The sequence below is a fragment of the Tubulanus polymorphus genome, chromosome 6 (genome assembly GCF_964204645.1).
Source record: "Tubulanus polymorphus chromosome 6, tnTubPoly1.2, whole genome shotgun sequence".
In the NCBI taxonomy this organism is placed as follows: Eukaryota; Metazoa; Nemertea; class Palaeonemertea; order Tubulaniformes; family Tubulanidae; genus Tubulanus; species Tubulanus polymorphus.
Genome location: NC_134030.1, coordinates 22,535,555 through 22,550,556, shown reverse-complemented (window position 1 = coordinate 22,550,556; position 15,002 = coordinate 22,535,555). Strand labels below are relative to the sequence as shown.

At 40.4% G+C, this 15,002-nt stretch overlaps 1 protein-coding gene across 1 annotated transcript in view; it reads left to right on the top strand.

The window, feature by feature from the left end:
• LOC141907855 (uncharacterized) overlaps positions 1-15,002 on the top strand; it is an 81,784-nt gene that overhangs the window by 14,952 nt on the left and 51,830 nt on the right. Inside the window, exons 21-34 of the mRNA XM_074797599.1 lie at positions 114-254; positions 687-809; positions 1,484-1,696; positions 2,159-2,370; positions 2,697-2,916; positions 3,377-3,530; positions 5,200-5,369; positions 5,736-5,901; positions 9,748-9,950; positions 10,350-10,485; positions 11,084-11,227; positions 11,713-11,864; positions 12,966-13,149; positions 13,658-13,690. Coding sequence (XP_074653700.1) covers positions 114-254; positions 687-809; positions 1,484-1,696; positions 2,159-2,370; positions 2,697-2,916; positions 3,377-3,530; positions 5,200-5,369; positions 5,736-5,901; positions 9,748-9,950; positions 10,350-10,485; positions 11,084-11,227; positions 11,713-11,864; positions 12,966-13,149; positions 13,658-13,690 — 2,251 coding nt within the window. The remainder of the gene's footprint in view (positions 1-113; positions 255-686; positions 810-1,483; positions 1,697-2,158; positions 2,371-2,696; positions 2,917-3,376; positions 3,531-5,199; positions 5,370-5,735; positions 5,902-9,747; positions 9,951-10,349; positions 10,486-11,083; positions 11,228-11,712; positions 11,865-12,965; positions 13,150-13,657; positions 13,691-15,002) is intronic.

Here is a 15,002-nt window from a genome sequence, read left to right as displayed (position 1 = left end):
GATTCTTAGCAGATCAAGTCAGGGAAAACAATGTACATGTCAGGGAATAGACAGCAAGTCAAATAAAAGTGGCGTCACACTGTGTTAATTACCTTGTGTTTGTTTGTTTACAGATTGCCCGAGATGAAATCCAACAGTTGCAGGATTACGAAGATATCGGTTGGATTCGAGTGGATTTGCAGCCGATTAAACAAGTTTTAACGACGTACGCGAGCAAGTGGATGTGGATCTTTACTAAATACCTCACTGATCGGGTAAATATCAACTGTGGAACAGTTCCACAGGCCGTGGAATCTCCACTCAGTTTCACAGGCTGTCAATCCGAGCTAAGAACATTGACTCATTGGGTACTGTGAATATATTGACCCTGTTATTTATTTGATTGGTAGATTTCGTTTGATTGTTTGTCCCTTACAAACCCACCACACCTGCCGGGAGCGAAACAGGGGATTTGATTTTGAAATCGGAAATCGAAGTACAGATATTTGTGTGATCGGCTGTGGAATTTACAGAATCTCTTATTTAAATCAAAGTACATAATTTGAATATCAACTCCACTCGGTTCCACAGTTTTGAGTTTCGATTTGTCTCATTGGGTACCCTACTCTCTGTGGAACTGGATCCCGAGTTGAAATTATTTCATCCCCGAGATCACTGCCTGATTGTCGGCTGTTTGTTCGCTGCAGGTGACGACGATGTTGGAAAATCTCGATGAATTCATGAAACGAATCGAACCTGAAATTGAGAGTATCACAGGAGAAGAAAGAGATACGGCTTCATTCATGAAAATGATGAGATTATTCAATGAGGTTTGTTCTTATTCACATGTACATGTAGTTATATACATGTACATGTAGTTGTATATATGTACATGTAGTTATATACATGTTCTAATTGACATGTACATTTATTCATTGGCATGTACATGTTCTTATTGAGACATTTATATGTCTTCATTCATATTTACATGCTCTTATACACATATACAAGTACAAGTTCTTATTGATGTACATAGATTTATACGACGTATGCATGTCTATTGACATGTGCATGTTCTTATTGACATGTACATGCCTTTATTCATATGTACATGTTCTAATTAACTTGTTGATTATCCCAGAATTACAATAGACTGTGCTGTCTGCTATGGAGCTGATTGATTATTACGTGCCCTGCTTTGTGAGAAAATTCTCCTACTCCAATTCATGTAATGCCGACCCATACCGCTAGTTTCTCCGTCTGCCCCAAAAAAAGTTTTGTCCAATTCAAATTTCACTCTTAAGTTTAAAGACTCAACTCATGAGCAGTGTCTAAACCTACGCAGCACGGACCTGTTTCACGTGTATTGATTTGACACCAGTTTAACGTGGCTCCAGTTTGGATACAAGTCAGATATAATTGTTTAACCGTGGCTCCAGTTTGGATTCTATCCCAAAAAGTAGCGTGTGATGTATTAAAGTAGTTTTGTATTTTTGTGTGTCAGGTGTCGTCTCAACAGCAGGATATGGACGGTAAATTTGCTGCGATGCATCGTACGGTGATTCTACTGAAGAAATACAATCAGAATCTTCCGGAATCGACGGACGTTTTGTTCACGGCGTCGCCGGTTCGATGGAATAACCTACGAACGAAAGTGTCGCACGCTAAACAACGACTCGGTCCGAGAATACAGGAGGAATCGGCCGGAATTACGAAGGTACGACTTTATTTTATCACATGTATTTAGGATTTCTTAGTAAGTTGGGTTCAATAGAATAAACAGGTAATGTGATGATGTCATAGCCAGATTGGACCCAGAACTATCATTTCTTAGAAAATAGAATTAGTAATTTGATGATGTCATAGGGGGATTCATAGAGAAGTGTCTATAGATCAAATCATTTGTAGACAATTTTTCCAAATCATCAGTAGACAAGATATCATAGAGGGGGATTTATGGAGGCAGACATCTTTGAGAAATGATGGGAATATTCAATTTTATGATGATAGTAAAAGGTTTGATAATATTATGAATTGATTAGGGTGATTATTTCTTAGTTATACTCATCTTAAACTGAAAGCTGGGTCCTGAATTTACAGGGTGATTGTCTCTTAGTTTATCATACAATTTCAAACTGAAAGTTGGGTCCTGATTGAATTTTGCTGTTGATATTTGTAGGATCTGATGGAGTTTGGAGGCAGAGTTTTATCTTTACACCTCGAGTTACACAGCAGTGATATCTACGCGCGACATTACGACATTAACTCGGCGTGGAACTCGATAAACTCATTTATAACTCGTCTCGGCGAACTAGAAAACGAAGCTCAAGATTTGATCGAGTTGCAAGAGTTGCTCGAAACGTCGATTGTAAACTTCTCTTTATTGCCGCAGTAAGTTTCAACTCAGTCACGTGATACATGCACCAAAACATATACTGCTGCTCTATGTTACTGTGCATGACATGTGCATGTTACTGTATAAGACATGTGCATGTTGCTGCGCATGACATGTGTATATTACTGTACACATGTGCATGCTATTGTATAAGATATGTACATGACACATGCATGTCATTGTTTATGTACATTATAGAAATGTACATCATATGTACACTTCCTACATATGTCTAGAATACTAACAGCCATATTTCCCTGAAAGTTCTATATGATGATGTCATAGGGGGATCGATTCACTTGCATTCTCTCTCTATCTCTAGATGTCGTCATACGTTGAGTAATTTGAAACTGGTTTGGGAGACGGTACGTCTGATAACGGAACAGCACAACGAGTGGAAGATACAACGTTGGCAGAGGATCGATACGAAGGTTTTACGGGACGATTCGATGAGACAGTTAGACAACGTGAAATCATTACCGGAAGACGTATTCTCCTGGGACTGTTACCTCGGATTAGTCGACTCTATCACTACTATACAGGTAAACTAGAAACAATCAGTCTCAATGTCAGTTCCTTTCCTCAAGTACCATCAATCCAGATTTCACGTACTGATGGTAGCATGTGCTGAGGTTTCCCGGCCAGGGGTAGTTCTTTGGTATCTGTCCTCCTCCTTAATTGGGAAAAAGAACTGCCCAACCTGCTGATAATCTACTGATCGGTGCTCAGTAAAAGTTGAGAGAAGATTGAATTCAACTTAGATTTATTTCATGAGTAACTAAACTGTGAAGGCTTTGATGTTATAAACAGTGTCTTTATGATATTTTCCATGGACCAGGGGATGTCTGTAACATAATTGTACACTTTTAGTTACGACTCTTATTTGATGTCAGATTCCTCTCATTTCTGTGGAAAAATAAAATGACAAAAAGTCAGTAGCGCTATGAGTTAGTAATTTCTTCCGCGTGTTTCATGATGTAAATGTAAATGTTTATGTTTCAGACTTGTTTACCGTTGATTGATGATTTAAGTAATCCAGCGATGAGAACACGGCACTGGAAACAACTGGTCCGTGTAACCGGAGGAGCGATTACTATCGATAACGACACGCTGAAGAGAATGACTCTCGGAGAATTACTCAGTCTCGGATTACAGAGTATGTATCAATCTGCAAAACAATTTCAAACCTTTTCAGACATTTTATCAGTGCACTTTCACAAAACTGATCGTCCACACTTCACATGTGTTCAGTGCTTCACCCGAGACATTTTGAATTGAAAATGAACTACAAACACCAGACATTAGACATTTTATCAGTACACTTTCAAAAACTGATCGTCCACACTTCACATGTGTTCAGTGCTTCACCTGAGACATTTTCATTTGAAAAATGAACTACAAACACCAGATATTAGACATTTTATCAGCACACTTTCAAAAACTGATCGTCCACACACTTCACATGTGTTCAGTGCTTCACCTGAGACATTTTTAATTGAAAATGAACTACAAACACCAGACATTAGACATTTTATCAGTACACTTTCAAAAACTGATCGTCCACACTTCACATGTGTTCAGTGCTTCACCTGAGACATTTTCATTTGAAAAATGAACTACAAACACCAGATATTAGACATTTTATCAGCACACTTTCAAAAACTGATCGTCCACACTTCACATGTGTTCAGTGCTTCACCTGAGACATGTTTAATTGAAAATGAACTACAAACACCAGACATTAGACATTTTATCAGCACACTTTCAAAAACTGATCGTCCACACTTCACATGCGTTCAGTGCTTCATCTGAGACATTTTTATTGAAAATGAACTACAAACACCAGATATTAGACATTTTATCAGCACACTTTCAAAAACTGATCGTCCACACTTCACATGTGTTCAGTGCTTCATCTGAGACATTTTTAATTGAAAATGAACTACAAACACCAGACATTAGACATTTTATCAGCACACTTTCAAAAACTGATCATCCACACTTCACATGTGTTCAGTGCTTCACCTGAGACATTTTTAATTGAAAATGAAAATGAACTACAAACACCAGATATTAGACATTTTATCAGTACACTTTCAAAAACTGATCGTCCACACTTCACATGTGTTCAGTGCTTCACCTGAGACATTTTCATTTGAAAAATGAACTACAAACACCAGATATTAGACATTTTATCAGCACACTTTCAAAAACTGATCGTCCACACTTCACATGTGTTCAGTGCTTCACCTGAGACATGTTTAATTGAAAATGAACTACAAACACCAGACATTAGACATTTTATCAGCACACTTTCAAAAACTGATCGTCCACACTTCACATGCGTTCAGTGCTTCATCTGAGACATTTTTATTGAAAATGAACTACAAACACCAGATATTAGACATTTTATCAGCACACTTTCAAAAACTGATCGTCCACACTTCACATGTGTTCAGTGCTTCATCTGAGACATTTTTATTGAAAATGAACTACAAACACCAGATATTAGACATTTTATCAGCACACTTTCAAAAACTGATCGTCCACACTTCACATGTGTTCAGTGCTTCATCTGAGACATTTTTATTGAAAATGAACTACAAACACCAGACATTAGACATTTTATCAGCACACTTTCAAAAACTGATCGTCCACACTTCGCATGTGTTCAGTGCTTCATCTGAGACATTTTTAATTGAAAATGAACTACAAACACCAGACATTAGACATTTTATCAGCACACTTTCAAAAACTGATCATCCACACATCGCCCTACTGAAGGGGTTCAGCTATCAGATGAGATGATGATTACAATGTTTCAGCTCACGTTGATGACGTCAGAGCTATCGTAAACCGCGCTGTAAAAGATCAGAGTATCGAGAACTCGTTGAAGACGTATGAAGAAGTTTGGTTGAGTAAACTGTTCGATCTACATCGTCAAGTCATACGTAAAGGCAGTGATTCGACTGTCTCCGGAGAGGATTTACCGGGAGTAAGTAAACATTAACCCCTTACTACCTGCTCCCTATTGTCTATGATTGATTGTTCTAGGGCTCAAAGAACGTTTTATCAACCTGCTCAAAACTACATATGAAGTGAGGCAAAACATAGAATTCATATTTCTCAAAACAATCGCATGAATTTCAGAAAATGTATATGTATTAGTTTCATTGACATGTGCATGTTTTACTGTACATGCACATGTATATTGACATGTGCATGTTTTACTCTATTTACACATGCTTATTGACATGTGCATGTTTTATTGTACATACGCATGTATATTGACATGTGCATGTTGTACCATACGCGTACATGTGTATTTGAAATGTTAAAAATCGTTGAATTTCAGGAACAGAAAAGTGAGACGTCAGAATCGACGAATCAAGGTTTAGGAAGCACGACCGATAGTCGAGCGAGTCGAGCGATGGCTCGTGCTACGAGTCGTACGTCAAACATTAGTCGTCATCGACGAGCGAGTATCTCTTCATTACCGGTATCACTGGTCAATATCGGTGAGGTGAGTCTAATACTCATAGCCCCCCTAAACTCACTGGTCAACATCGGCGAGGTGAGTCATAACGCCCCCCTAAACTCACTGGTCAACATCGGCGAGGTGAGTCATAACGCCCCCCTAAACTCACTGGTCAACATCGGCGAGGTGAGTCATAACGCCCCCCTAAACTCACTGGTCAATATCGGTGAGGTGAGTCTAATACTCATAGCCCCCCTAAACTCACTGGTCAACATCAGTGAGGTGAGTCTAACACCCATAGCCCCCCTAAACTCACTGGTCAATATCAGTGAGGTGAGTCTAACACCCATAGCCCCCCTGAACTCACTGGTCAATATCGGTGAGGTGAGTCTAACACCCATAGCCCCCCTGAACTCACTGGTCAACATCGGTTAGGTGGGTCTAACACCCATAGCCCCCCTGAACTCACTGGTCAACATCGGTGAGGTGAGTCTAACACCCATAGCCCCCCTGAACTCACTGGTCAACATCGGTGAGGTGAGTCTAACACCCATAGCCCCCCTGAACTCACTGGTCAACATCGGTGAGGTGAGTCTAACACCCATAGCCCCCCTAAACTCACTGGTCAACATCGGTGAGGTGAGTCTAAAACCCATAGCCCCCCTAAACTCACTGGTCAACATCGGTGAGGTGAGTCTAACACCCATAGCCCCCCTAAACTCACTGGTCAACATCGGTGAGGTGAGTCTAAAACCCATAGCCCCCCTAAACTCACTGGTCAACATCGGTGAGGTGAGTCTTACACCCATAGCCCCCCTAAACTCACTGGTCAACATCGGTGAGGTGAGTCTAACACCCATAGCCCCCCTGAACTCACTGGTCAACATCGGTGAGGTGAGTCTAACACCCATAGCCCCCCTAAACTCACTGGTCAACATCGGTGAGGTGAGTCTAACACCCATAGCCCCCCTAAACTCACTGGTCAACATCGGTGAGGTGAGTCTAACACCCATTGCCCCCTAAACTCACTGGTCAACATCGGTGAGGTGAGTCTAAAACCCATAGCCCCCCTGAACTCACTGGTCAACATCGGTGAGGTGAGTCTAACACACATAGCCCCCCTAAACTCACTGGTCAACATCGGTGAGGTGAGTCTAAAACCCATAGCCCCCCTAAACTCACTGGTCAACATCGGTGAGGTGAGTCTAACACCCATAGCCCCCCTAAACTCACTGGTCAATATCAGTGAGGTGAGTCTAACACCCATAGCCCCCCTAAACTCACTGCCAATATCAGTTAGGTGAGCCTAACACCCATAGCCCCCCTAAACTCACTGGTCAATATCGGTGAGGTGAGTCTAACACCCATAGCCCCCCTAAACTCACTGGTCAACATCGGTTAGGTGAGTCTAACACCCATAGCCCCCCTAAACTCACTGGTCAATATCGGTGAGGTGAGTCTAACACCCATAGCCCCCCTAAACTCACTGGTCAATATCGGTGAGGTGAGTCTAACACCCATAGCCCCCCTAAACTCACTGGTCAACATCGGTGAGGTGAGTCTAACACCCATAGCCCCCCTAAACTCACTGGTCAATATCGGTGAGGTGAGTCTAACACCCATAGCCCCCCTAAACTCACTGGTCAATATCAGTGAGGTGAGTCTAAAACCCATAGCCCCCCTAAACTCACTGGTCAACATCGGTGAGGTGAGTCTAACACCCATAGCCCCCCTGAACTCACTGGTCAATATCGGTGAGGTGAGTCTAACACCCATAGCCCCCCTAAACTCACTGGTCAATATCAGTGAGGTGAGTCTAACACCCATAGCCCCCCTAAACTCACTGGTCAACATCGGTGAGGTGAGTCTAATACTCATAGCCCCCCTAAACTCACTGGTCAACATCGGTTAGGTGAGTCTAATACTCATAGCCCCCCTAAACTCACTGGTCAACATCGGTGAGGTGAGTCTAATACTCATAGCCCCCCTAAACTCACTGGTCAACATCGGTGAGGTGAGTCTAATACTCATAGCCCCCCTAAACTCACTGGTCAACATCGGTGAGGTGAGTCTAACACCCATAGCCCCCCTAAACTCACTGGTCAACATCGGTGAGGTGAGTCTAACACCCATTGCCCCCTAAACTCACTGGTCAACATCGGTTAGGTGAGTCTAATACTCATAGCCCCCCTAAACTCACTGGTCAACATCGGTGAGGTGAGTCTAACACCCATAGCCCCCCTAAACTCACTGGTCAACATCGGTGAGGTGAGTCTAATACTCATAGCCCCCCTGAACTCACTGGTCAACATCGGTGAGGTGAGTCTAATACTCATAGCCCCCCTAAACTCACTGGTCAACATCGGTGAGGTGAGTCTAACACCCATAGCCCCCCTAAACTCACTGGTCAACATCGGTGAGTTGAGTCTAACACCCATTGCCCCCTAAACTCACTGGTCAACATCGGTTAGGTGAGTCTAATACTCATAGCCCCCCTAAACTCACTGGTCAACATCGGTGAGGTGAGTCTAATACTCATAGCCCCCCTAAACTCACTGGTCAACATCGGTGAGGTGAGTCTAACACCCATTGCCCCCTAAACTCACTGGTCAACATCGGTGAGGTGAGTCTAACACCCATAGCCCCCCTAAACTCACTGGTCAACATCGGTGAGGTGAGTCTAACACCCATAGCCCCCCTAAACTCACTGGTCAACATCGGTGAGGTGAGTCTAATACTCATAGCCCCCCTAAACTCACTGGTCAACATCGGTGAGGTGAGTCTAATACTCATAGCCCCCCTAAACTCACTGGTCAACATCGGTGAGGTGAGTCTAACACCCATAGCCCCCCTAAACTCACTGGTCAACATCGGTGAGGTGAGTCTAACACCCATAGCCCCCCTAAACTCACTGGTCAACATCGGTGAGGTGAGTCTAATACTCATAGCCCCCCTAAACTCACTGGTCAATATCGGTGAGGTGAGTCTAATACTCATAGCCCCCCTAAACTCACTGGTCAACATCGGTTAGGTGAGTCTAACACCCATAGCCCCCCTAAACTCACTGGTCAATATCAGTGAGGTGAGTCTAACACCCATAGCCCCCCTGAACTCACTGGTCAATATCGGTGAGGTGAGTCTAATACTCATAGCCCCCCTAAACTCACTGGTCAACATCGGTTAGGTGAGTCTAACACCCATAGCCCCCCTAAACTCACTGGTCAATATCAGTGAGGTGAGTCTAACACCCATAGCCCCCCTGAACTCACTGGTCAATATCGGTGAGGTGAGTCTAACACCCATAGCCCCCCTAAACTCACTGGTCAATATCAGTGAGGTGAGTCTAACACCCATAGCCCCCCTGAACTCACTGGTCAACATCGGTTAGGTGAGTCTAACCCCCAAACTCTACTTTTCACCTGGGCCTGGTTTTATAGAATATTAAAATTGTATTAAACGACTGTATTATCTTTAACCTGGGGGTTGACTTAATTGAAAATGAATTAACTAACCCCATAGGTGAAACGTAATACTGGTCTATAACTAGGGACCTGGAGCCAGATTGAAACTTTTTTCCCACAAATACATGAACAAATACAGACATAGCATGATGATTTTATGTTGAATTTCTCAAAATACATTCGAGTTTGATAAGTCATTTGGATTACTGGATCCACTTCCACATTTGTGAGTTAAGATTTAACTCAGAGTTACTCACAGCTGTGGAACTGGATCCTGAAGTTGTCTCTATCTTTGATTCTCAATTTGTAAACTAAATGTAACTAATCATCAACATCATGATCGTCACAACTACAAAAGACTATCAGAGTTTCACTGTAATGTTTTCCTAGTAATGAATAATGATTATTGATTATTTGGTAGAATGAAACGGAAGGTGGTTTATATCTGTTGAATAACACGGACGCGATATTCGAATTACTGGAAAGTCATCAGATGATGCTTCAAGCGATGCAGACGAGCAGCGCGGCCGGGTCTTTCCTCGACGAGGTCGTTAAATGGCAAAAACGTCTGCAGACGATCGAAGCTGTGTTGACGATCTGGTTATCAGTGCAGGAAAAATGGCTCGAACTACAAGAGGTGCGTGTGTTATATGTGAATTCATGAAAATCAAGAGTTCAGTTGATGATCGACTCAAATTGATGTAAGATAAACAGAATTCATGAAGAAATCGTAACCGGGTACTCTTTCAGGTTGAAACTGAACCCAGTTCAACTTCAGCTCGGCAACTGGTTTTACAGATTTTCACAAAAAATGATATGATTAACTCAGAATTCCATTGATAATGAACCGCATCAATGTAGAAATTTAATTCATTCAAGGGTTCTTTAAACTTTTTTTTTAACCCAACCTGAGGGCTTGTATCCAAAATCAAAGCTCTCCCAAGCATTAACCTAGGAACATTTTTAAATCGTCTGCCAACTCTAAAATTTCATAAGTCACAATTGATTGTCTCATTGTATAGTTTCTGTATTACAGGTTTATTCCGGTACGGATGTTAGAGCGACCCTCTCTCACGACTACAACAAGTTCTTGACGGTGAACCGCGATTTCCAGTTACTGATGAAAGCAACGGAGAAAAATCCGAACATTTTACAATGTTGCCAGAGAAAGAGTGAGTCTGCCTGAAAAAATAATATGTCAAAAATAATTCATTCATTCATTCTTTTTATTGAGTGATAAATGAAAAATGTTTAATCTTCGCATCCAGTTTTCTTGTTTTATTCCTGGGCCTGGTTTCATGGACTGAGTATCAAAGTTATCCCTAGGGGTAAATCCTCAATCTGAGACCGGTTTCATAGACTGAGTATCAAAGTTATCCCTAGGGGTAAATCCTCAATCTGAGACCGGTTTCATAGACTGAGTATCAAAGTTATCCCTAGGGGTAAATCCTCTATCTGGGTGACAAGACAACCACCATACTAACAATGAGAAACCATGGTTTCAACTGACAAATTTCAAAATATTCCCAGGGATTATTTTGTTTCCACATCTATGAAACCTAGCCCTGGTTAAGAGTAAAAATTAGTTAAATTCCAATGTTTTGAAACCTTAAAATCAAAATTTAAGTGGTACTGAATGCTAGACCTAGTTCAACAGTTAAGTCTGCCAAAGTTTGAAAAATGACTGCGAGAGTCAACTTAGAGCCAAAAACCATGCGAATGACTCTAGGGTTTTTTGACTGTAAACTATGATATTATTTCCGTGTTTAGATATCTCGCATATTTTGGAACGAATGGATGCCGTGTTGGAGAATTGTCGCAAGTCACTGTTGAATCATCTGGAGAGACGTCGGCAGAAATTTCCACGTTTCTATTTCCTGTCTTTAGAAGACGTGCTGCATATCGTCTGCAACGGTAATAAACGCACTGAATTAATCGGTTATTTCGAATTCGAAATTTTCATAGTATGAAAAATACTTTATTCATTATTTAACCCTTTCAGTGCGTCTACACCGCAGTGCGGTGTATAAATTAGTGATAGATGTTGCTAGTACACTGCACTACGATGTATTGATGTAATTAGTAATTATCTCTTTTGAAAAATGGCAGCACCTGTCAAACAGTGAAATACTAGTAACTAACGATACATCGCGCTACTGTGTTGACGCATTAGTGGTATTCCCGTTATTCAAAACACTAGGGTGGAATTTTTCAAAATTTTTAAATTATCTTCAGCATTGTAGGGTATTAATTAGTCAGCACTGAAAGGGTTAAACGGATATTTGTAAGATTTTATATCTTAATAAAGAAAATGACTATGTTTGAAAAAAGCGCTAAATGACCTGATAATTCTGATTAATTTCTGACTGATGTTTGTTTCTGACTGTATTCATTTGTAGGTTACGACATCGGTCAAATGAATCGATATATCAATAAACTGTTTGAGAATATCGGTGGTTTATCGTATGAGATTATCGAAGAGGGCGATAAGTCGGTGTTCAGTATAAACGGAATACTCTGCGCACTTGGCGAAAAACTATCATTTGTTGACGTAAGTTCCGAGCCTACTTACAACTTTTATAGATGATATTTATTTGCTTACTTCTAAAGAGGTTATTCTGTACAGCTAGACGAGAAGATACACAATATCCGTGTATGATGATGACGAGAGAAATCCCACAATAACGAAGCCAAGATTGAAAAATTCTATATCGGAATGATTGTATTTGAGGTGCGATGTTTCGGCTAACAACTGTTAGCCATCATCAGGCGTACTGAGTACGTTCCAGTACGCTTGATGATGGCCAACAGTTGTTAGATGTCGCTCCTCAAAAATATAATCATTCTGATATAGAATTTTTCAATCTTGGCTTCGTTATTGTGGGATTTCTCTCGTTATTCTGTACAGCTTTCTACAGTACCGGTAAAATCAGGAAAAACTTCAGTATTTCAAAATCACATTTCGCTGTTTGAAAATATCAGGAATTATCTGATAGATTTTCATTTACTTTGGGAAATTAATTTTACACCATTCAGCATAGTTCTGAAATAGCAATTGCCCTAGGACCACTTTCTTCAGCGATTTTTCTTTAAAATCACCTTCAACAACCAGTCATCAGTATAATGTTGACGCCCGTCTAGTATGATGGTATCTGGCAGAATAGAAAAATCACTAGTAAAAAACTTGGGTAAAATTTGGTAATTTTGAATTCATATTGTTATGAAACTATGACTCTTTTAGATCTTTTGATTTGCATACTGCCCCTATGTAAGAGACTAGGCTCTTCTCCGTTCAAAAACCTGAATTTGTCACCTGAACCTATCAATAAAGTCTAACCCTTTCAAGACCATGTTTACTACAGGGCATCTCCCCTTATGGTACAGGCCCCGGCTTGGAGATGTCCTTTTCTTGAATTGTATTTAAGTGCGTATATCAATTATTTGTTATTAGGGAGAATAAAGCATTCATTCATTCATTCATTCATTCATTAATTCCTCCATCCATCCATACTACATTTGTACTTCTATCTATAGCTATTTTCGACCAGCTTTCATAAACCTTCATTTGTCTAACGACAACTTGAGAGTGTAGAGATTTAAGTTTTCATGAGAAAATAAGAGTATAAAAGTTTCGTGCGTTTATTTTATACAGGCTTTGATTTGCGACGGTCAAGTTGAATCGTGGCTTCCCGATTTAATCGGCTCGATTAAGACGGCGTTACAATACCAGCTTGCCACGGCGATGGGACTGGAGAAACCGCGTCAGATCCATCGCGAGATCCACAGCGCCGGAGTGCGTAGAGTCACTATCACCGGCAAAGATAAATCATCAAGAGGTATTCATCATTTTCGTCATCAGTAAAACTTCCCACAGTGGTTTTCCACAATATGCAAAATATTCTTAATTCTCAAGTAAGAGAACCTTTCTACAGCGAACTCTTTTCTATCTCTTAAATTGGCATTTGTTGTCTCCCATTGCGAACAGTATGTGTGCACAGTTAAACATTTTGCCCGGAATAGTTGTTGCAGAAAGTTGATTAAATTAAATTGAATTCAATTTCCTCCTCTCTTCACACAAGAACTGTTCGTCAACAAGTTTTAAACCGCTTGCATTAAGATTTTAGGGATACCCCTATTAGCGAAACCCACAATCGATTATATACAAATCTATATATGATCATTTTGTTGGTTTCGTTTATTGTCCATTTGAAAAACCTTTTGAGAATATATCATCAGTGTTTCGGTCACCCCTATTACCAGAAGTTGAGATTCAGGAAATAAAGGGGCAAATCACATTAGAATTTGTCACAATTCTATACATATTTTGTCTATTTTATTTTGCAGAAAGTCGAAGGGGAAGTTTAATGAAAGATAAAGGTAAATCAAACTCTTACAACTGTTGGAACTAGTTGTCTGACTCGCAACTGGGTAAATACCTGCAGATATTTAGGTGTCTGAGTAAATACCTGCAAATGTTAAACTTAAATGTTAGTCCTCAAATGATTGTACTTGGTCAGATGTTGGGTGTGGTTTCGATGGACTGGTACCTGCCTTTTCGTTGAGGTTGCCCTTTTACGTCGGAACAGATCGTTGCAAATTAGATGCTCATCCCCTCGGAAATCGCATCTGTCAGGATGTATTTCTTCAAACTAGAGATGCCTTTTCGTCTGATCTCAGCCTTCCAATTATCTACGAGCGGCCCCTTGTCTCTCTGGGTTCCCCTCGCCAACTCGGAAAATGGTTGCGCTTAGAATCATCGAATAACGCTCCATTCATTTAAACGAATAAAATCTTTTATTTTGATTTGTGTTGAACGTGTAACAATTTTCATACGGAGCAAATATTTATAAATTCTAATTTAAAAACGACGATAAAAGAAATAAATCAACGTCTACAGAGAGTAGTGTCACATAATATATCACAGCAAATACAACCTTTCAAAAAATATACAACTTCAAATAGTACATACCGCTGGGGGTAAGGTACAATCTTAATCTTAAGCTTTGTATTTATTTAACAAATTCAGGCATACAGAGGTCACCTCTGATCGTGATAGAATCAACTACGGAATATTTCTAATTAGATTAACACAAACTTTTAGATGATAAACAAATTAGTTGACTAAGCACGAGTTAGCCCTTGGCGTCTAGTGATCTAGAAAGCACATAATTTTCATGTGTGAAAACCATTTAACTACAGAAAAATCGAGTTTTAAACAGGAAAAACAATTAACAGGATTTTAGAGAAAGGTTCCCAAGTGGAGCCTAGAGTTTTGATAAGCCGTTACGACAGTAATTGATAAGTTATATTAGGGCTCATGCTAGTGGAAAGCAGGGTTTACCCAGTAATGGTGGCTTGAGGTAAAAACGGATTGAATCAGTAATTGAGGTTTAACTAATTGAAAAGCTTCCGTCAGAAAGACAAAAAGTGAAATTGAATATTTGGTCGAATAAGGTTGGCCCAGTAAGTGGGGCTACGCAGAAAGGTGTTCAATTCAAATTGTTTTAACAGCTGTTTTTACAGAATGACCAACTAGATTTCTAATGCATACCGGGTACCTACAGATCAGTCGTTCCTCTGTGTACGGAGTTTTAAAGGAGAAAATTTCAAATTTTGATGAGAGTCAATTACAGTACGACTCATCAGTACTATTTATCTCAGTAGTCTGGTGGTTTTATAAGCCATTATT